Below are 24,204 nucleotides of genomic sequence, written 5' to 3'. Positions count from 1 at the left end.
ACAAAGTACATCCGTGCATGCCACGACAATCGCCACCAAAATAGAAGCGCAAGACAAGAACTAAAACACTACACACAGGAAAACACCAAAAAACTAAAAAAAAAGTCACGGCGTGATGTGACAGGTCGTGACAGTACACCTACTTTGAGACAAGAGCTATAGTGATGCATGGTTGGTTATGGTTTGAATTCATATCCAACAATTGAGAGAACCATTTTTTACTGTCAATATCGGCTGCTGAGTTAATTTTTTTTAATGTTTTCTGCTGGTGGTGTGCCTCGGGATTTTTTCAATGAAAAAATGTGCCTTGGCTCAGAAAAGGTTGAAAAACACTGCTATAAACGACTCAGAGACCCTAATTGATACCGTAAGCGTAGATTCGAACCCGAGATCCTCTGACTCTCAGGCTGACAGGCTGGCTGTACTCGATGAACCACAATTACCTTAATAATGACTTATTACAATGGTTTACCTTCAAAAGATACTGCCTGGAATGTATGGGAAACAATCTGCTGCTGAAATGCTTCTTGTCTGCCAATTTTTGTTTGAGGTCTGGGTTCTTGTTCACATGTTTCTTGACATTTTAGGTCAGATTTCGAACCACTTTCATCGCAACGATCCACTGCGCATAAATGCATGGCGAGGTTCATCCATTCAGACGCACTCAGTTGTTGTTCCTTCGGCATGCTAACCCACATAGACTCATCTAAAAGCAGCGGGATGAGTCTGAGAGCGGGGAGCAATCGATCGCACTAGGCCACATGTGTGAAACACAGATGAGGGTCATCAGAAGGTTGTTGGCCCTCCAGAGAACAACCTTCAAGAAGCTGCCTTTTTCCACTCTTGAACTTGCACTTCGGGACCTTTTTTCGTTCCATATTTTAGTATTTTACCTTCTTCTCCCATTTCCTTCTGCTTCTTTCATGCCTCCCTTGTGTGAAGGGATGAAGATAGACCCCCCAGGTGACCCGCTGCTCATGACATGACACTGGTTACCATGGCGATTGTCCATTAATAGCCACCAGGCGATGACATATCCACTCTGGCTCATAGCAAGGATTTGGCCGTGCGCGTGTTTGTGTGTGTGTGTGTACACGGAAACCAGAATAGTCTTGGCTATGTGTGTAAGGTTGACTACATATTTGGACACAGAAAGCGCAAGTGTGGGGAGGGGGTGTTAGGTCCACAGCCAAAGTGTGCGATGAAAGCCTATAATGCCAGATGGCGTGTCCAAATGTGCCGATCTGGCTTCTACGATGTGACAATATCCCTCCAGTTATGTCGCCCCAATATCACGCATTCTCACGTTTGAAAGGCAAACAAAAACAAGAGTCACACATGAGTCATACCACCTCTTTCACACTCACTGATTACAAATTAGGTGGTGTATGTCGACCAACTGTGACTGTAGCGAGTATTAAATATTTCATCAGTTATGTTGGGGTACACCTATTGAAGGATGTTCTCATTCATCCAGGTCATTGTAATCTCAGGGCATTCAATCAACATACTTGCCAACCCTCCCGGATTTTCCGGGAGACTCCTGAAATTCAGCGCCTCTCCCGAAAACCTCCCGGGAAAAATTTCCTCCCGAAAATTTCCCGAAATTCCCCCTCCAGCTCCATGCGCACCTGAGTGAGGACAGCCTGTTTTCACGTCCGCTTTCCCACAATATAAACAGCGTGCCTGCCCAATGACGTTATAACTGTAGAATGATCGAGGGCGAGTTCTTAGTTTCTTATGTGGGTTTATTGTTAAGCAGTTTCATTAACGTCCTCCCAGCACGGTAACAACACACAACAACAGCAGTCACGTTTTTGTCTACCGTAAAGCAGTTTGTCTGCCGTAAACAACAATGTTGTGACACTCTTAAACAGGACAATACTGCCATCTACTGTACATGCATATGTGACAATAACATCTACGGCTTTTTGTGCACAACTGTGCACACAACAAGGAGACGAAGCAGAAGAACGAGGAAGATACATTCGTGGCGACGCCGACGACAAGTAAGATGAAGAAATACGCTTGTAAGTTCCAAGCCGCAGCTGCGATTGGACCTGGATAGCCTCCGGGAAGAAATAGTGGACTACCAAGTGCTTGGCAGTGAAGATCTTCCTCAGGAAGAAAAGATTGACCGGTTTTGGGCCATGCTAGGGAGAGATGGAAGATTCCAGACCCTAGTGCATTTGATGAAAGCACTTTTGTGCGTGCCACACAGCAATGCATCATCAGAGAGGGTGTTCAGCATGGTTAGAAAAATAGTGACAGAGAATAGAACAAGGATGGACAATTCAACCCTTAACTCAACAATGAGTAGATGAGTGTTATGTGTGTGTATATGTGTACATAAATGAACACTGAAATTCAAGTATTTATTTTATATATATATATATATATATATATATATATATATAATAAAATAAATATATATATAGCTAGAATTCAAGTGGTAGGAAATGGATGGATGGATAGCTAGAATTCACTGAAAGTCAAGTATTTCTTATATATGTGTGTATATATATATATATATATATATATATATATATATGTATATATATATATATATATATATATATATATGAAATACTTGACTTGGTGAATTCTAGCTGTAAATATACTCCTCCCCTCTTAACCACGCCCCCAACCACGCCTCCCGCCCCACCCCCTGACCACACCCCCAACACCCCGAAATCGGAGGTCTCAAGGTTGGCAAGTATGTCAATCAATCACAACTGGACTATTTGGTTTGTCTTAGAAAACGTTTGGCCTACTAGTCAGCGACGGAGACTGAGAGCAAGGCCTTCTCCACCAACATCAGTGTGTGACCTCACCAATGCGCTTTTGGAATAATGGTGGACAATTCCTATAAACACACTCCGCAACCTTGTGGACAGCCTTCCCAGAAGAGTTGAAGCTGTAATAGCTGCAAAAGGTGGACCGACATCATATTGAACCCTATGGGTTAGGAATGGGATGGCACTTCAAGTTCATATGTGACTCAAGGCAGGTGGCCAAATACCTTTGGTAACATAGTGTGTTTATGTAAACACGTATATAATCCACATAAAGCTATGTGCTCTGGATAAGTCTACAAGGTCGTTTGTGTGTTTATTAGTTATTATGCAAAAACTCAATCACAAAAATCAAAATGTTGGTGCCCATCCAAATGCAAATGTTAATTAACAAATTGACCATTCACTTGTAGTCCAGTCACACCATCTCCTGCAACCCCAAGAACTGTAACGTTGTGGAGCTACACTACTTGTAGGAAATGAGACTTCAATATTAATACATTTTGGTGAGAATAAAGGACTCTTTTATGACCAGGATTATTCAATTTTATGGAGGTCTGGGCTCTACTGAGCGCCTTTGTACGTTCTTCAATTTGAATTGGTGTTAATAGAAACCCTGCAAGCTGATCATTCCTGTATTTTTGGCTGCGCATTCCTCTAACCACATCTAATCATGTTACTTTCACCTCTCTTTGGCGCACCACAAATCTCAATTAAATACAAAATCCCACTGCCCTTTTACTGGTTTTGCATTTTCCTGATATTCGTCACACACTGAAAACTGTGTTCGTGCGTTTGCAAGTGTGTGTCTGTGTGTGTGTGTGTGAGATAGATCTTTGTCGCAGCATGTGCTCTGTAGCAAAATGTAGAGATTCTTGGATGTATCCCCCCCTCCTTTTCGTGTTTTCCCACCCTGTCTTTTCTCGTGACTGTGATCTCTGCACACTGGAGCAGAAGTAAGTGTTTTTCACGGAGTAGGGCACAGGGAGCATCAAAGCTACAGTAGAAGCTGGGGGAGAAGAGAAATGGCAAGCAGGTCCACTTCCAGTGTGTCTCTTGTCTGTTATTTTAGGGGTAATTTACACTGCAGACCCTAATTCCTAATTCAGATTTAAGTACCTTCAATTGATTGGATCCAATAATCCTGTGTTTACATTAGTAGAACAAGGATACACTAAATACTAGTTAACATGCTGGTTTAAAGGCCTACTGAAATGACATTTTTTTATTTAACCGGGGATAGCAGATCCATTCTATGTCATACTTGATCATTTCGCGATATTGCCATATTTTTGCTGAAAGGATTTAGTATAGAACAACGACGATAAAGTTTGCAACTTTTGGTTGCTGATAAAAAAAAGCCTTGCCTGTACCGGAAGTAGCGTGACGTCACAAGTTGAAAGTCTCCTCACATTTCCCCATTGTTTACACCAGCAGCGAGAGCGATTGGGACCGAGAAAGCGACGATTACCCCATTAATTTGAGCCAGGATGAAAGATTCGTGGATGAGGAACGTGAGAGTGAAGTATTAGAGTGCAGTGCAGGGCGTATCTTTTTTCGCTCTGACCGTAACTTAGGTACAAGGGCTCATTGGATTCCACACTCTCTCCTTTTTCTATTGTGGATCACGGATTTGTAAACCACCTCGGATACTATATCCTCTTGAAAATGAGAGTCGAGAACGTGAAATGAACATTCACAGTGACTTTTATCTCCACGACAATACATCGGTAAAGCACTTTAGCTACGGAGCTAACGTGATAGCATCGGGCTTAACTGCAGATAGAAACAAAAGAAATAAACCCCTGACTGGAAGGATAGACAGAAAATCAACAATACTATTAAACCATGGACCTGTAACTACTCGGTTAATGCTTTCCAGCCTGGCGAAGCTTAACAATGCTGTTGCTAACGACACCATTGAATCGAACTTAGCTACGGACCTCGACAGAGCTATGATAAAAAACATTAGCTCTCCACCTACGCCAACCCTCATCTGCTCATCAACACCGAAGCTCACCTGCGTTCCAGCGATCGACGGAGCGACGAAGGACTTCACCCGATCATCGATGCGGTCGGCGGCTAGCGTCGGATAGCGCGTCTGCTATCCAAGTCAAAGTCCTCCTGGTTGTGTTGCTGTAGCCAGACGCTAATACACCGATCGCATCTACAGCTTTCTTCTTTGCAGTCTCCATTGTTCATTAAACAAATTGCAAAAGATTCACCAACACAGATGTCCAGAATACTGTGGAATTTTGCGATGAAAACTGAGCTTTTTGTATTGGATACAATGGCGTCCCAATACTTCCGTTTCAACCATCGACGTCACGCGCATACGTCATCATACCTAGACGTTTTCAACCGGAAGTTTCGCAGGAAATTTAAAATTGCACTTTAAAAGTTAACCCGGCCGTATTGGCATGTGTTGCAATGTTAAGATTTCATCATTGATATATAAACTATCAGACTGCGTGGTCGGTAGTAGTAGGTTTCAGTAGGCCTTTAACCCTAAATGTCAATATGGCATTAACAGACAGGAACATTTGGCATTATTATGATAAGGATATACAGCATATCACAATATATCATTTATAATAAAACCATTTCAAACAGGTTACAGGTTGCTTTTTTCTATAATTATTGTACAAAATCCAAAACCAGTGAAGTTGGCACGTTGTGTAATTCGTAAATGAAAACAGAATACAATGATTTGCAAATCCTTTTCAACTTATATTCAGTTGAATAGACTGCAAAGACAAGACATTTACCGTATTTTTCGGATTATAAATCGCTCCGGAGTATAAATCGCACCGGCCGAAAATGCATAATAAAGAAGGAAAAAAACATATATAAGTCGCATTAGAGTATAAGTCGCATTTTTGGTGGAAATGTATTTGATAAAATCCAACACCAAGAATAGACATTTGAAAGGCAATTTAAAATAAATAAAGAATAGTGAACAACAGGCTGAATAAGTGTACGTTATATGACACATAAATAACCAACTGAGAATGTGCCTGGTATGTTAACGTAACATATTATGGTAAGAGTCATTCAAATAACTAAAACATATAGAACATGATATTGTCATGATCCGTGGTCCGGACCTTGTTTTTGTTATGTTCTGTTAATTTTGGACTCCTTTAGTTCCTGTTTGTGCACTCCTGGGTTTATTTTGGTCACCATGGGGATTAATTGGGTTCACCTGCCTCTGGTTAGTGGTCCCACGCTCAGCTGCTGTCAACCACTAATCAGAGAGATATTTAGTCACCTTGCTCGCCACGCTCAGTCTGGCGTCATTGTTTGCGTCATGCTATTGTCACGCAACCTACTAGTAAGTCTTGTTTGTTCCATGCCATAGTTTATGCTAAGTGTTTGCCTCATGCCTTGCCACGTAAGTCTTGTTTAAATTTCATGCCACAGTTTCATGAGGCTTCATGTCTATAGTTCCATGTTTCCTGACCTAAGTTTTTGACTTAGCTTCTGCGTGCGATAGGCACGCTTGCCTTTGTTTTGTAAGTTGGATAATTTTGGATAATTAAATCATGTTTTTACATGCACGCCTTGTCCGGAGTAGTCCGTTTGCATCCCGGGGGAACAAACCTCGCAGTAAGCTGCAACCCCGCCGTGACAGCTATTCGTTTACCAAACAATCTGTCACTGCTAATCGCTAAATCCGATGAAATCTTCTTCCTCGGCGTTGCTTTTAAACAACTAGTTTTCTTCATTTCAGTAAGAGTAGCCTCCGCTTTTCGCCAGTCCCTTACAAGGTTCTCGCTTACTCCAAACTTTAGTTCTTGTCTTGCGCTGTTATTTTGGTGACCCTTCCTGTTTTGTTGGTGTTCTCCTGTAGCAGCTTCACGCCTTCCTTTGAGTGCTATTGCCCGCACCTGCTTTGTTTTCGCAATCAAGACTCTTTAAGTTGTGCGTACAATATCCTTCTATGTGGGGACATTGTTGATTGTCATGTCATGTACGGGATGTGCTTTGTGGACGTCCTCTTTGCTCCACACGCTGTAAGTTTTTGCTGTCGTCCAGCATTCTGTGTTTGTTGACTTTGTAGCCAGTTCAGTTTTACTTTTGTTTTACATAGCCATTCCTATGCTCCAGTGCCTTTTCCTAGAGGGACTTGCCTTGTTATTTTTTGGTTTAAGCGTTACATATCTTTTTACCTGCACACTGTCTCCCGCTGTGCTCTGCATATTGGGATCACGACAAACCATCCTCGACGCGTTCCGACTCCTACAAAGCAATGAACTACCTGCTGCCACCTACTGGTATGGAGTATTACAAGATTACCCTGCCAAGTTCCGCACAGGCACTAGACAACGGCACATTATTATGACTATTGATTTGCAAAAAATATTTTTTGGACCAATTAGGTGAAGTTGCATAATTTCCCATGGCACACCAGACAATATCTCACGGCACACTAGTGTGCCGCGGCACAGTGGTTGAAAATCACCGACCTACAGTATATGATTTCTTTTTCGGTGTCATTTTTGTTCAGCCCTTCTCAGTTTTTATAAGTTACCGCCAAAGTTGAAATGATCAATTTTCATAGGTACGGAAGTAGTAGCAGGTAGCATCTTTTTTTACACAATGCACTTCTGCCATGACCAGCCCCCGCCAAATTTTTTTTGGTTGACGTGTGTGTGTGTGACGATTGCTGATATACGCCTAGTCGCTTACGTGAATGAGATAAATAATATTATTTGATATTTTACGGTAATGTGTTAATAATTTCACACATAAATCGCTCCAGAGTATAAACTGAACTATGAAAAAAACTGCGATTTATAATCCGAAAAATACGGTAATGTTTGAACTGAGAAACGTATTTTGTTTTTGCAAATGCCATGTCATTCTACGTGGTCTCCCACATCATTTTAATGTTGTCCGTCACCTCATTAACGTGGCTCGTCACGTCATTCAATGTGGTCTGCCACATCATTTAAAGTGGACCGCCACATCATTTACTGTAATGTAGCTTACCATGTCATTTAAAGGCCTACTGAAATGCGATTTTCTTATTTAAACGGGGATAGCAGGTCCATTCTATGTGTCATACTTGATCATTTCGCGATATTGCCATATTTTTGCTGAAAGGATTTAGTAGAGAACATCGACGATAAAGTTCGCAACTTTTGGTCACTGATAAAAAAGCCTTGCCTGTACCGGAAGTAGCAGACAATATGCGCGTGACGTCACAGGTTGTGGAGCTCCTCACATGTGCACATTGTTTACAATCATGGCCACCAGCAGCGAGAGCGATTCGGACCGAGAAAGCGACCATTTCCCCATTAATTTGAGCGAGGATGAAAGATTTGTGGATGAGGAAAGTGAGAGTGAAGGACTAGAGGGCAGTGGGAGCGATTCAGATAGGGAAGATGCTGTGAGAGGCGGGTGGGACCTGATATTCAGCTGGGAATGACTAAAACAGTAAATAAACACAAGACATATATATACTCTATTAGCCACAACACAACCAGGCTTATATTTAATATGCCACAAATTAATCCCGCATAACAAACACCTCCCCCCTCCCGTCCATATAACCCGCCAATACAACTCAAACACCTGCACAACACACTCAATCCCACAGCCCAAAGTACCGTTCACCTCCCCAAAGTTCATACAGCACATATATTTCCCCAAAGTCCCCAAAGTTACGTACGTGACATGCACATAACGGCACGCACGTGCGGGCAAGCGATCAATTGTTTGGAAGCCGCAGCTGCATGCGTACTCACGGTACCGCGTCTGCGCATCCAGCTCAAAGTCCTCCTGGTAAGAGTCTCTGTTGTCCCAGTTCTCCACAGGCCAATGGTAAAGCTTGACTGTCATCTTCCGGGAATGTAAACAATGAAACACCGGCTGTGTTATCCGGCACACCAGTCAAGGGGTGCATTCTACGGCGGGGGTGCGTTATCCGGCACAACACCTGCCGCAATACACCGCTTCCCACCTACAGCTTTCTTCTTTGCTGTCTCCATTGTTCATTAAACAAATTGCAAAAGATTCACCAACACAGATGTCCAGAATACTGTGGAATTTTGCGATGAAAACAGACGACTTAATAGCTGGCCACCATGCTGTCCCAAAATGTCCTCTACAATCCGTGACGTCACGCGCTGACGTCATCATACCGAGACGTTTTCAGCAGGATATTCTGCGCGAAATTTAAAATTGCACTAAGCTAACCCGGCCGTATTGGCATGTGTTGCAATGTTAAGATTTCATCATTGATATATAAACTATCAGACAGCGTGGTCGGTAGTAGTGGGTTTCAGTAGGCCTTTAAAGTAGCCTGCCATGTCATTCAACGTGGTCTCCCACATCATTTAATGTTGTCCGTCACCTCATTAACGTGGCTCGCCATGCCATTCAATATGGTCCGTCACATCATTTAATGCATACTTGCCAACTTTGAGACCTCCGAATTCGGGAGATGGGGTGGGGGGTGTATATATTTTCAAGTATTTCTTATATATATATATATATATATATATATATATATATATATATATATATATATATATATATATATATAAATAATCCGTTCATGAATGAGTATATCCGTTCGGACACTGTGTTCAATGGAGAAGTCTGATCTACAAAATTTGCAGGCAGCATACCCCTTCCCCTTCGAGCTGTCCTGGATGAACTGAAATTATTTTTTTCCAATCACTTTGGAACTTGCAAAAGTACTTCTTCTTACTCGTCGTCGCCATGTCTCTTCTTCGTTCTTCTGCTTCGTCTCTGTTATGTTTTTGGACATTACTACTTGCCGTAGTTTTGAAGCAATGCATGATGGGAATCCGGATGTTGTGGAATAAACACACGCTGAGAAATAGCTCCGTGCCTGCCTACTTTATGGGTTATAGATAAGCCAATGGATAACGGAGACATATATAATAGTCTCCTTTTCAGGTGAGAGAGGACGCTAAAGGCAGTGCCTTTAAGGCACGCCCCCAATATTGTTGTCCGGGTGGAAATCGGCAGAAATTCGGGAGAATGGTTGCCCCGGGAGATTTTCGGGAGGGGCACTGGAATTCGGGAGTTTCCCGGGAAAATCAGGAGGGTTGGCAAGTATGATTTAACGTGGCCCTCTGAGGGCAGCCATAATTGCGAAGTGGCCCTCAATAAAAACAATTTTGAGACCCTTGTTCTAAACTGAATATGTGTGTCTCTAGCCAGGCAGATTGGTTGTGCGTGTCAGCCTGATCATGAAGGCCACTTTGGATTTGCCGAAATGTTCCTCAGGTTTCCTCAGACAGGTCTTTCCGCCTGAGGACAGTTGACGTCCGCACACAAGTGACACAACTCCAAAGTAGGCCAAAGTTAAGAATAAAACCAAAGTCACTCTGATGGTGTGATTAGGATGCTCCTTCAGTGCAAGTTTATAGCCCTATGAATTTTTGACAATAAGTCCAATTAAAGTCCCATTATGTAAAGCCTCCCTGGGGACAACTCAGCGGTGCTGCAGGGTAAACAAAAAAGAAGAAGAGAAAATTAAAAAATGACAACCTAATTAAAAAAAACAAACATTAATTGGTCTTAATTTACACGTCACCTTCCAAGTTCTCCCACTTGGGCCTCGGGCCTCTTTGTTTTTCCACGTAAGCAAGAAATACATTTTGACTTTATTAAATAGTTGTAAAAAAAAACAGCTCCAGTGTGTGTGCACGTGTGTGTGTGTGTGTATGTATGTACAGTGTGCATCACTGTTGTCTTTAAGGAAAGCAATCGTTTCGGCGCAACAGCCCCAAGTGAAACCCAATAGAAGTATCTATCTGCTGCAACTGGATCGTTGTCAGAGCAATTAAATATTAGATACATCATCAGGACCCTGGACTGCGGCCGTGGCAACTCTTCAGACTCACAAAATTAAGTTTCTATAAGTAGTATTGATGCAAACGGGGGAAGGTTCAGGACATTTCAGCACACCGAGGAAGTTGAAACCGTTTGTATTAGGTTGGTGACATAGTTGTTGTGGAGGGAGATAAGGCCAGCGCTGCCTGCAGGAGCAAAAGTCACCGCCTCTGTCCATGGTGCTGAGGACAGAGCACCATCAGACGGGGGCGTGGCAGTACTGACGGCGAGACACAGCTGGCAGGTGATTAGATTTCACAGGTGGTACGTGTTAATCTAATCATCTGTTGTCTTTAACAGTAAGCGGCCGGGAGCAGGAGAGGAGAGAGGATACGGACGTGACTGAAGAGTCACGTTCTACTGGAGAGAAAACTTTTGTTGAAACATTATTATTAAAACCTTGTTCAAACCTGCACGCTTGGCTCCTGTGCCGTGTCTGACAGTGGGACTGTGAGGACGCAACTTCCAGAGTTGTATTTACTGTATTTTCCCTTTACAAACGTTGTCGCACACAACCATTACTTTCTCGTCATAAGCAGACATACGTTTCTAGGATGTAGTTAAAAGCTTTACCGTAGTTACCAATACTACACGTACCGTATTTTTCGGACCATAGGGCGCACTGCCGATGAATGGTCTATTTTTGATCTTTTTTCATATAAAAGGCGCATTAAAGGAGTCGTATTATTTTTTATTTTTTTTCTAAATGTAAAACACTTCCTTGTGGTCTACATAGCATGTAATGGTGGTTCTTTGGTCAAAATGTTGCATGGATTATGTTTTACAGATCATCTTCAAGCCGCTTTCTGACAGTCCGGATGCGCCGTTTTATAGGCGGTCTTATTTACGTGGCTCACCTTCGACAGCGTCTTCTCCCCGTCATCTTTGTTGTAGCGGTGTAGTGGAAGAAGTGTCAAAAGATGTAGCTAACTGTTTTAATGACATTCAGACTTTACTTAAATCAATAACGGAGCAGCATCTCCTCATTCGGAAACAACAAAGCCGGAATGTGTCCCGTGAAAAACCGTCCGACTAGAACTCTCTAACAACTAAAGTTCCTTGGTTGAATAATGTAAACTCACTACACCGGTATGTTTTAGCGCTTTCATGGCGAGTTTACTGACAGATATAAGTAAGGACTTTACACTACTTTATATTAGAAATGGCAACAGCGGAGGATGAATGTCACATAACAAGAAGATAGAGAAAAAGAAGAAGCTTATTGACTACGGCGTCGGCGCGGACTTCAAAGGCGGACGTGCGCAATCTTTCAGGATTTATGCAGATCCCAAATACAGATCAGCAGGTACCAGAAGGTAAGAAACGTTGCTTTTGCATAATATTGTGAAACAAAACGCCAAATAATATGTCTTACCTTATAATACACACGCCATAATGATACTTGTATCATAATGTTTAATGCGCCCAAAAACTATCAAGCGGTGCGGCTTCATAGCTTACCAAAGTCGTACTAAAACATTTTGATAGATATTTGAGCGCCGTGTGTAATGTTCTACATTTTCAACGGAACATATAAAATGTTGGTGTTGTTTACTTGAGTCATATTGCCATCATAGTGCAGTCTACACGTATCTCTTATGTTTGACTGCCATCTACTGGTCACACTTATCATTACACCATGTACCAAATAAAATTGCTTCGAGGTTGGTGAGCAAAACCAGAATCATTCCGTACATTAGGCGCACCGGGTTATAAGGCGCACTGTCGAGTTTTGAGGGGGAAAAAAAGGATTTTAAGGGCGCCTTATAGTCCGGAAAATACGGTAGTTGAATCCTGTAAATTCTTGAAAATGTAAATTCCCATTTTACAATTATACAACACTTATCGGTAGTTTACTACTTTAAAAGTGGAAGTGAAAACATTTCATGTAATATTTCTGCAAAACACAATATTCTACCTGAAGATACTGTAGTTGGAAGTAATGGTTCTCAATGATTTCCCATTATGTCGCCTCAATGGAAATAATTGTTTTCATGCCCCCCACCCCTTTTTTTCTTCTGTATATGTGAGGATAGTTCTTTACTAACACTTTGAGACCATTTATACTATTTCATCTCATGCCCCCTTTCTCTTGACACCTCTATTGAGGTGCTTGCTCATAGTTACATTTTTCTAGGGCACTTTTTTTTTTTCACAACCCCTATAGTGAATGTTTATTAATGTATCGCTACGTGTCAAGACATACGCTATTACGCCCCCACTGACTACCATTTAAAAAGTGACATAAAATATTTTGATAGTCTAATTTGATTTTTCTAAACACATTTTTGAGGTTTATTTTTTTTTTTATTCACAGTCTTTTTATATCTTATAGTCAAAAACTCGTATTTGGTGTAGAACAAGGGTGTCAAACTCATTTTAGCTCAGGGGCCGGGTGGAGGAAAATCTGTGCACACGCGGGCCGAACTATTAAAATCATGGCAATAAAACTAAAAAATAAAGACAACTTCAGATTGTTTTCTTTGTCTTACTTTGGCCAAAAATAGAAAATACACATTCGTAAAATTGTACATTAAAAATAAAGAAAAAAAATAGTTTAGGTCCATGAATGAAAGAAGAAAGTGAATGAATGTTTATAACTGAAGACATTTACATATGCATAACATATTTTTTTCTTTTATATTATTTTTTTAATGAATTAATTAACGTTTATGACAACCTTTTTCCAAAAAACAATATAGAATGTATGCGTATATTTAACATTTGTTTTCAAAACGGTTATAAAAAGGTGGGACCCCAAAAATTTACTGTGGGACCCCATTTTTATGACTTGATGGGAAACCTGGGACCCCATTTTGAAAATTCCTAGCGCCAACACTGATGGAGTATTTGGTGCGTGCAAAACAGCAGCAGGCGGCTGTGGCCTGCGGGCTGGCTCTAATACTAATCAAATAAAAATAAAGGAAAAAAATAGTTTAGATCCATGAATGAAAGAAGAAAGTGAATGAATGTTTATAACTGAAGACATTTACATATGCATAATATATTTTTTTCTTTTATATTATTTTTTTTATGAATTAATTAACGTTTATGACAACCTTTTTCCAAAACACAATATAGAATGTATGCGTATATTTATCATTTGTTTTCAAAACGATTATAAAAAGGTGGGACCCCCAAAATTTACTGTGGGACCCCATTTTTATAACTTGATGGGGTCCCTGGGACCCCATTTTGAAAATTCCTAGCGCCAACACTGATGGAGTATTTGGTGCGTGCAAAACAGCAGCAGGTGGCTGTGGCCTGTGGGCCAGCTCTAATACTAATCAAATATCATCCCGGGGGCCCATAGATAATTAATTCCTTGACTTTGACACCCCTGGTGTAGAATTTTAGAAACGCTGGCACTCAGGTGTATTCACAGGTGTATTCATTCATCTGTGGGGGCAGCGTTGCCAACTTGGAGACTTTCTCACCAAATCTGGCGACTTTCCGACTCCTTTTAGCAACTTTTTTTCTTCAAAACGACGAGCGACTAGTGACTTTTTCAGTTGTTTTGGACACAAGAAAGCGTGAATTATTTTGCAATTAATGTCCTTAACACAGACGGCCAGGTTCACAGCAGACCCGCGCAGCAGTCCCAGCTGCAGTCATCCATCCATCCATCTTCTTCCGCTTATCCGAGGTCGGGTCGCGGGGGCAGCAGCCTAAGCAGGGAAGCCCAGACTTCCCTCTCCCCAGCCACTTCGTCCAGCTCTTCCCGGGGGATCCCGAGGCGTTCCAGGTCAGCCGGGAGACATAGTCTTCCCAACGTGTCCTGGGTCTTCCTACCGGTCGGAGGTGCCCTAAACACCTCTCTAGGGAGTCGTTCGGGTGGCATCCTGACCAGATGCCCGAACCACCTCATCTGGCTCCTCTCGATGTGGAGGAGCAGTGGTTTTACTTTGAGCTCCCCCCGGATGGCAGAGCTTCTCACCCTATCTCTAAGGGAGAGCCCCGCCACCCGGCGGAGGAAACAAATTTCGGCCGCTTGTACCCGTGATTTTGTCCTTTTGGTCATAACCCAAAGCTCATGAACAAAGGTGAGGATGGGAACGTAGATCGACCGGTAAATTAAGAGCTTTGCCTTCCAGCTCAGCTCCTTCTTCACCACAACGGATCGATACAACGTCCGCATTACTGAAGTCACCGCACCGATCCGCCTGTCGATCTCACGATCCACTCTTCCCTCACTCGTGAACAAGACTCCAAGGTACTTGAACTCCTCCACTTGGGGCAGGGTCTCCTCCGCAACCCGGAGATGGCACTCCACCCTTTTCTGGGCGAGAACCATGGACTCGGACTTGGAGGTGCTGATTCTCATCCCAGTTGCTTCACACTCAGCTGCGAACCGATCCAGTGAGAGCTGAAGATCCTGGCCAGATGAAGCCATCAGGACCACATCATCTGCAAAAAGCAGAGACCTAATCCTGCAGCCACCAAACCGGATCCCCTCAACGCCTTGACTGCACCTAGAAATTCTGTCCATAAAAGTTATGAACAGAATCGGTGACAAAGGGCAGCCTTGACGGAGTCCAACCCTCACTGGAAACGTGTCCGACTTACTGCCGGCAATGCGGACCAAGCTCTGACACTGATCATACAGGGAGCGGACCGCCACAATCAGACAGTCCGATACCCCATACTCTCTGAGCACTCCCCACAGGACTTCCCGAGGGACACGGTCGAATGCCTTCTCCAAGTCCACAAAGCACATGTAGACTGGTTGGGCAAACTCCCATGCACCCTCCAGGACCCTGCCGAGAGTATAGAGCTGGTCCACAGTTCCACGACCAGGACGAAAACCACACTGTTCCTCCTGAATCCGAGGTTCGACTATCCGGCTGCAGTCAGATAACACAAATCAAATCAAAAGAAAACGCCACACAAATGCGACTCGGCCCCCGATCCCATCATTTGTGTTATTGATCCAGTCTAATAATGTGCACCTGAATGTCACAACCCTTCAAGCTTTTGATCATATTTCAACGACATTTAACACTGCAGACCAACATTGATTTAAATGTAAAGAAAACAAACTGAGAATCAACAGAAAAGTTTTTTTGCATTTCTAATCATACTTGGCATTTTTTAATACTCACTTTTTAACTCTCCCACCACATTATTCCTCTCTTCTACGGCGTCCATTGCAATCAATTATGTAAATGAGGCGATGATGTCATCTAGCGACTTTTAGGACAGCCAATAGCTACTTCCCTTAATAACACTGCACGCACACACACAAGTCTATTGGCCCCTGTGTCGCACAACTATAGTCCTTGACGTAAAAGGCAAGGCTACTGTGCTTAAATCCTGCCTGTAGTTAAGTTGGGAAGGTTTATAATTTTATGGCTAATATGATAATTATGTTAGTTTTGCACAAACAAAACTGAATTATTAAAATATGTATTTCCATGCATTCAGTTTATTACAAAACATTAAATTCAAATTTGCTCCATTCGTTGTAAATGAGAGACTCCTGTCAAGAAGGTTTTTTTTGTGCTTTTTGATGTTTGGTGTAATTTTTTTTACGCTTTGAACCCTGAGGCTTATAAAACAGTGCGGCTAATTAGTGGATTATTCTTCGCTAACAGCTGTCAGAATAATTGTATCTAAGTTATCGCAAAACTTTGTGTTGCCATGAGTTCCCGGCGAGAGGACAAAAGCTGTCTTTGATCTTACCAATAAAAAGGCTTGTAAAACTCCACTGTGTAGGATGGGAAGCGACACGAAGGTGTCGGTTCCTTTGATGTATTGTAATCCACAGGAAGATTTTGTCTTGACCCGAGATCTACAACGCGGAGAGGAAGCAGGACCTGACTCCCCTCTAGGCACCTTTTCTTTGAACTGTTTTGTGACCAAAGGCAGCGGCTGTTTACGACCCCCTTCCTTTAGAAACAGCTGTTGCCATGTACCGTATTTTTCGGAATATAAGTCGCTCCGGGGTATAAGTTGCACCAGCCGAAATGCATAATAAAGTAGGAAAAAAACATATATAAGTTGCACTGGAGTATAAGTCGCATTTTTTGGGGAAATGTATTTGATAAAACCCAACACCAAGAATAGGCAATTTAAAATAAATAAAGAATAGTGAACAACAGGCTGAATAAGTGTACGTTATATGACGCATAAATAACCAACTGAGAACGTGCCTGGTATGTTAACGTAACATATTATGGTAAGAGTCATTTAAATAACTATAACATATAGAACATGCTATACGTTTACCAAACAATCTGTCACTCCTAATCGCTAAATCCCATGAAATCTTATACGTCTAGTCTCTTACGTGAATGAGCTAAATAATATTATTTGATATTTTACGGTAATGTGTTAATAATTTCACACATAAGTCGGTCCTGAGTATAAGTCGCACCCCCGGCCAAACTATGAAAAAAACTGCGACTTATAGTCCGAAAAATACGGTAATCAGGGAAAGACCAAATAAAAGAGGAGGCGTACAATCTTTCGTCAGAGCATGGTGGGAGACTGTATAAGAGTACAGCCCAGACGTTTCTCCTCAATTGAGCTAAATTGAATTGTATTCCTTGCTTCTTTGTCTGTTTAATATATGTCATCAGTGTCTGAACCTGACAACAGCCATAATGCAAATAGTTTTCATAAAACACAAGCAAAGGAGACTGAAAAGGTGTGTTATTGTTTGTCCTATGGCGCCATCTTTTGGACGAGTCCGCTGACTACGATGATCGTACAAGTGCTGTTCCATCTTCTAGCCCAGGGGCCTGGAACCTTTTTGGCTGAGAGGGCCATGAAAGCCAAATATTTTAAAATGTATTTCCGTGAGAGCCATATAATATTCTTTAACTCTGAATACAACTAATTGCGTACATTTTTAAGTAAGACCAACATTTTTAGAGTATAATAAGTCTCTTTTTCTTTTTAATAACATTGTTATTCTGAAGGTAACCAATAATAAATAAAATACTTCTTACCATTAATGCTGCCTGGTTTTTCTGATGGCTTTGTAGTCTGGTTGATACATGGTTATTTTTAACACTGTGATGACCAGCGGAATTATTCAACACTTATCATGTTAAGCAATGTCAGCTAGGATTTATCTGAGAGCCAGTTGCAGTCATCAAAAGAGCCACATCTGGCTCTAGAGCCATAGGTTCCCTACCCCTGTTCTAGCCATACATAGCGTTACTACTCGTATGTTCAGTTCAAAACTTGGGAGACAAACATTTTTGCAGCAACCTCCTAAAACCACAAGAGTGTTCCTGTTTTATAGAGGAACTTGGACACATTGGCAGATTTCTATGCATCCGCTTTAGTACAAAACATGCATCAAATTAAATTCAAGTTTTCTCCCTCTGCTTTAAGTGAGACAAAACTTCCCCCCCAAACCTGCTCCTCCAGACACAACCTGTTTGGAAGGGGTTTTTTTCCCTCACTGCAGGTGCTGCGGGTTGTATTTGTGTTGTAAAATATTGGTTGAAAAAATGACCAAAATTCAACGGTCAAATTAATGCCAGAACCCAACATTGATTAAATGTAAAAAAGTATGTTGTTTCAACGTTGTATTTGTGTTGTAAAATATTGGTTGTAAAAATGACCAAAATTCAATGGTTAAATCAATGCCAGAAGCAAACATTGATAAAATATCAAAAAGCATGTTGTTTCAACGTTGAATTTGTGCTGTAAAATGTTGGTTGGAAGAATGACCAAAATTCAATGGTTAAATCAACGCCAGAACCAAACATTGATTAAATGTCAAAAAGCATGTTGTTTCAACGTTGTATGTGTTATAAAATATTAGTTGGAAAAATGAAAAAAATTCAACGGTCAAATCAACGCCAGAACCCAACATTGATTAAATGTCAAAAAGCATGTTGTTTCAACGTTGTATTTGTGTTGTAAAATATTGGTTGGAAAAATGACCAAAATTCAACGGTCAAATTAATGCCAGAACCCAACATTGATTAAATGTAAAAAAGTATGTTGTTTCAACGTTGTATTTGTGTTGTAAAATAATGGTTGGAAAAATGACCAAAATTCAACGGTCAAATCAACGCCAGAATCCAACATTGATTAAATGTCAAAAAGCATGTTTCAACGTTGTATTTGTGTTATAAAATATTGGTTGGGAAAATGACCAAAATTCAACGGTCAAATCAACGCCAGAACCCAACATTGATTAAATGTCAAAAAGGATGTTGTTTCAACGTTGTATTTGTGTTGTAAAATATTGGTTGGAAAAATGACCAAAATTCACTGGTTAAATCAATGCCAGAAGCAAACATTGATAAAATATCAAAAAGCATGTTGTTTCAACGTTGAATTTGTGCTGTAAAACGTTGGTTGGAAGAATGACCAAAATTCAATGGTTAAATCAACGCCAGAACCAAACATTGATTAAATGTCAAAAAGCATGTTGTTTCAACGTTGTATTTGTGTTGTAAAATATTGGTTGGAAAAATGACCAAAATTCAATGGTTAAATCAACGCCAGAACCAAACATTGATAAAATATCAAAAAGCATGTTGTTTCAACGTTGTATTTGTGTTATAAAATATTGGTTGGAAAAATGACCAAAATTCAACGGTCAAATCAACGCCAGAACCCAACATTGATTAAATGTCAAAAAGCATGCTGTTTCAACGTTTTATTTGTGTTGTAAAATATTGGTTGGAAAAATGACCAAAATTCAACGGTCAAATCAACGCCAGAACCCAACATTGATTAAATGTCAAAAGCATGTTGTTCAACATTGTATTTGTGTTGTAAAATATTGGTTGGAAAAATGACCAAAATTCAATGGTTAAATCAATGCCAGAAGCAAACATTGATAAAATATCAAAAAGCATGTTGTTTCAAAGTTGAATTTGTGCTGTAAAATGTTGGTAGGAAGAATGACCAAAATTCAATGGTTAAATCAACGCCAGAACCAAACATTGATTAAATGTCAAAAAGCATGTTTCAACGTTGTATGTGTGTTATAAAATATTAGTTGGAAAAATGACCAAAATTCAACGGTCAAATCAACGCCAGAACCCAACATTGATTAAATGTCAAAAGCATGTTGTTCAACGTTGTATTTGTGTTGTAAAATATTGGTTGGAAAAATGACCAAAAATCTATGATCGAATAATTCAACAAGTTCTCAACATTGTTTTAATGTAATTTTTTATGTTTGGTGTAATTTTTTAAAATACCGGAAATTCCAGACTATAAGCCGTTACTTTTTTCCTACGCTTTGACCCTGAGGCTTATAAAAAGGTGCAGCTAATAATTAATTTTCGTTAACAGTTAATAGTTTTCATAAAACACAAGCAAAGGAGACTGAAAATGTGTGTAATTGTTTGTGCTATGGCGACATCTTTTGGACGAGTCCGCTGACTGGGATGAACGTACAAGTGCTGTTCCATCATCTAGCCGTACATAGCGTTTCTACTCGTATGGAGTGTTCATTCAACACTCCAAGCAACGTTTGTAAGTTTTACAATATAACTAAAACTATTCATACTTAGTAAATCCTCCCATGTGTGAAGTCTGTAGGAGTGTTTTCATGCCTATTTGCACTTGCTATCGTAATGTAATCAAGCTAGCGTAGTTAGCATTAGCTAATATGCTAACACTCTTACGAGTGTCCGTGTTAGTATTACTAACTTACAATGGCATTATTTTTGTACTGTTTCAGTTTCACAAATTCCTCAGTAAATTTACCAAAACGTTACCGTGGAGTTATTGAGTCTGTTTAGCTGATTGGAGAGCTAGCTTCCGCAGCTAGTGGGTCCATGACAATAACTTCTGTTTTGTTTGATCAGCCGTTTTACTGCCGTGTTACAGAAAAATTAAGATGCGTAAATAAGCATTTACAAAACATTTCTGTGTAAATAACTAATTTCACAACTTAAATTTCTGCAGCTTATAGTCTAATATATGGAAGTATATACGCTATATACTATATATACATATATGGTGCGCTCTATAGTCCGGAAAATGCTGTAACAAGATCCCATCATTATGCAAATGTGAGATACCTGCGTTGGTTGGCTGCATGTTCAGGGCTGTGGGGATGCTTGGCTCCTCGCCCAACACCAGGCGGACTCTCTTGGCGTGGGTTTTGCCCTGGTAGTGGGACTGAGCCACGATGGCTGAGGTGAAGAACATGTTACACAAGGTACAGCACTTGTTTTTATCCACCTCTGTCTCCGCACAGTCCTGGAAAACACAAGTGGGGGACACAAGGAAGGCAAATGTGGTGAGAAGTTCATTTCAGGTGAGGACATGACACACACACACACACACACACACACACACACAATGCACTCTTGTAAATGTTACCTTCTTGAGACCTCCGAAAAATGCCTACCTCTTTAGGACCACCCTTTCTAGATATAGAAAGATGCGTATTTACAACATTAATAATATATACATACTATGCACATATAAAAAAGCTTGTTGTGAAAAATGAGTTGGAATTTCACAAGAAAAAGGTCACAATTTCACAAGAAAACTTAGAATTTTGGCAGTTTTATAATAAAAGTTGTCATTTTACTCAACCCAAGTCAAACTTTTACAAAAGAAACTGAACATTTGTGCAATATTATGATCAAAGTTGGAATTTTACTTAATAACAGTCGCAATTTTACAAGAAAAGCTTTAAATGTTGGCAATTTTATGAAAAGAGTCGTAATTTTACTCGACAAAAGTCACAATTTTATAAGAAAACTTAAATTTTGGTAATGTTATAATAATAATAATCAGAATTTTACTTTGCAGAATTATGACAAATGTCATAGTTTTACTCAAAAAATGCAAGAACAACAAAAAAAGTGGCAATATTGTGATAAAAGTCAGAATTGTATATGACAAATGTTGCCATTTTGTAATATTTTACTATATTTTAATAATTTTACATTAAGAAGTAATAATTTTATTAGAAAATACTGCAATATTACAAAAACAGAGAGAATATGATACATTGTTCCCAATTTTATAAGAAAAAAGTCGACACATTTTGAGAAAAACACTGCTTTTAGTTCTTTTTTTGGTTGTTGAATTTTTTTTTGTTTGTAATTGTTTTTTAATCTTTATTATTTACTTGAAATTATTACAGTATGTCTCTATATACATATTTTTGAGGAGGCGCATTTCAATTTTTTACACACACTTGTGTGTAAAAATATATATATATATATTGGCCGGAGAAGGAGCACTTCATATTTTTACACACACTTGTTATTTCATATGTTGATCAGACGGGGAGCACTTTTAAAACCGACACACAGCCAATTTGAAAAATCCCTCCTTTTTGGGACCACCCGAATTTTGATAGATTTCACCACCAGGGGTGCAAATGAGACATTCTCTATTAGATGCAATGGTTTGGGACCTTGATTTCGGTCCTAACTTGTTCACCGGTCCTCATATGGAAGGTACTTTTCCCTGTTGACGTCTCAAGAAGGGTGGGAATATAAGAACACACACACACACACACACACACACACACACACGGACAGATGATCAGTCTCCGGGATGATATTTGGCTTTTCATCACTGCTGGATCATTACAAATGATGAAGACAAGGAGGATGAGGAATATCTCCCCCACAAGAACAGACGGCACACAAACAAAAAGACCAACTGCCTGGCGAACAAAAAGTACACTCGCGCATGCACACGCACAAACAAGCCAAGCATTATTTCTCCCGAGCTGTTCCCTCTCTTTGTTCTCGCCCATCTGGCGAATAGGCTGGAACAGGATGAGGAAAATCCAAGAATATTCCATAAACCCGGGGAGGCGTAAACAACACACTTCATCTTAGGTAGAGAGACGGTGAGTAAAAATAGCTTAATTTGCCTCTTTTCAGAAAAAAAAACCTGCACTCACTGGCTCACAGAATGAGGTACACGTTCACGTACTCTGCAGAGAAACAAGATAATATTGTTGTGGTTGTAGTTGGCAGTGGTGGATAACTGCCATTGAGCCCCCTCCGAGTAGAGTGGTACACTGACTTGAGAGTGTTTTAAGTGAAGTGTCTCTCGGGTGATTGTTATGCTTTAGGTTACAAGTAGGGATGTCCGAAAATATCGGCCTGCCGATAAATGCTTTAAAATGTAATATCGGAAATAATCGGTATCGTTTTTTTTTTTTTTTTTTTTTTTTTTTTTTTTTTTTAATTAAATCAACATAAAAAACACAAGATACACTTACAATTAGTGCACCAACCCAAAAAACCTCCCTCCCCCATTCACACTCATTCACACAAAAGGGTTGTTTCTTTCTGTTATTAATATTCTGGTTCCTACGTTATATATCAATATATATCAATACAGTCCGCAAGGGATACAGTCCGTAAGCACACATGATTGTGCGTTCTGCTGGTCCACTAATAGTACTAACCTTTAACAGTTAATTTTACTCATTTTCATTAATTACTAGTTTCTATGTAACTGTTTTTATATTGTTTTACTTTCTTTTTTATTCAAGAAAATGTTTTTAATGTATTTATCTTATTTTATTGTATTATTTTTTTTAAAAAGGACATTATATTCACCATACCTGGTTGTCCAAATTAGGCACAATAATGTGTTAATTCCACGACTGTATATATCGGTATCAGTAATTAAGTGTTGGACAATATCGGAATATCGGCAAAAAAGCCATTACCGGACATCCCTAGTTAAAAGCTAAAATTTGAGTTACACGCATCCTCACCATCAATGTTAAAGTATCACTGATAGTTGGCCCCTTAGTTCCAGTGAAAGGAACTTTGAATTCCCCAGGATACCAAAACATTTTGGACAATTCCATGCTCCCAACCTTGTGGGAACAGTTTGGAGCGGGCCCCTTCCTCTTCCAACATGAATGTGCACCAGTGTACAAAGCAAGGTCCATAAAGACGTGGATGAACTTGACTGGCCTGCACAGAGTCCTGACCTGAACCCGATAGAACACCTTTGAGATGAATTAGAACGGAGACTGAGAGCCAGGCCTTCTCGACCAAAATCAGGCTGTGACCTCACCAATGCGCTTTTGGAAGAATGGTGGACAATTCCTATAAACACACCCCGCGACCTTGTGGACACCCTTCCCAGAAGAGTTAAAGCTGTAATAGCTGCAAAAGATGGACCGACATCATATTGAACCCTATGGGTTAGGAATGGGATGGCACTTCAAGTTCATATGTGAGTCAAGGCAGGTGGCCAAATACTTTTGACAATATAGTGTAACAGTCCAGTGCTGAAAATAAATATTTAAAGTGTAGCACTGTTAGTCTGCACCATACTGAAGCTAAGCAGAATACATCCAACACCAGCCATAAATGTTAAAAAAAAATATCCAAACGGCGTACATTTAGCCATTACAATTTTGGAAAAGCTGTTGAAGGTGTGTTTGATGAAGAAGCAGCTGCAAGGAGATACTGTAGAAGTCTCTTCCCCAAGGTAAATGTTGGCCGGGTCATGTCATGAATTATGTCTAGTAGCTTTTTTTCCCCATGTTGAAGTCTGTTTCCGTTCTCTACCCTCTTTTCTTTCCTTTAGGTTGCCATGGACACTCATTGTT

At 40.3% G+C, this 24,204-nt stretch overlaps 1 protein-coding gene and 1 long non-coding RNA gene across 2 annotated transcripts in view; one reads left to right on the top strand and one right to left on the bottom strand.

The window, feature by feature from the left end:
- Positions 1-11,080, top strand: part of LOC133596628 (uncharacterized) — a 99,942-nt gene extending 88,862 nt beyond the window's left edge. Inside the window, exon 4 of the long non-coding RNA XR_009814634.1 lies at positions 10,971-11,080. This is a non-coding gene — a long non-coding RNA (uncharacterized lncRNA). The remainder of the gene's footprint in view (positions 1-10,970) is intronic.
- Positions 1-24,204, bottom strand: part of LOC133596529 (zinc finger matrin-type protein 4) — a 241,779-nt gene that overhangs the window by 74,350 nt on the left and 143,225 nt on the right. The window contains exon 4 of the mRNA XM_061949414.2: positions 20,675-20,855. Within this exon, the coding sequence (XP_061805398.1) occupies positions 20,675-20,855 (181 nt within the window). The remainder of the gene's footprint in view (positions 1-20,674; positions 20,856-24,204) is intronic.

Source organism: Nerophis lumbriciformis, linkage group LG02 (genome assembly GCF_033978685.3).
Source record: "Nerophis lumbriciformis linkage group LG02, RoL_Nlum_v2.1, whole genome shotgun sequence".
In the NCBI taxonomy this organism is placed as follows: Eukaryota; Metazoa; Chordata; class Actinopteri; order Syngnathiformes; family Syngnathidae; genus Nerophis; species Nerophis lumbriciformis.
Note: the sequence above shows the minus strand (reverse complement) of the source record. Positions and strands in the feature narration are given on the sequence as shown.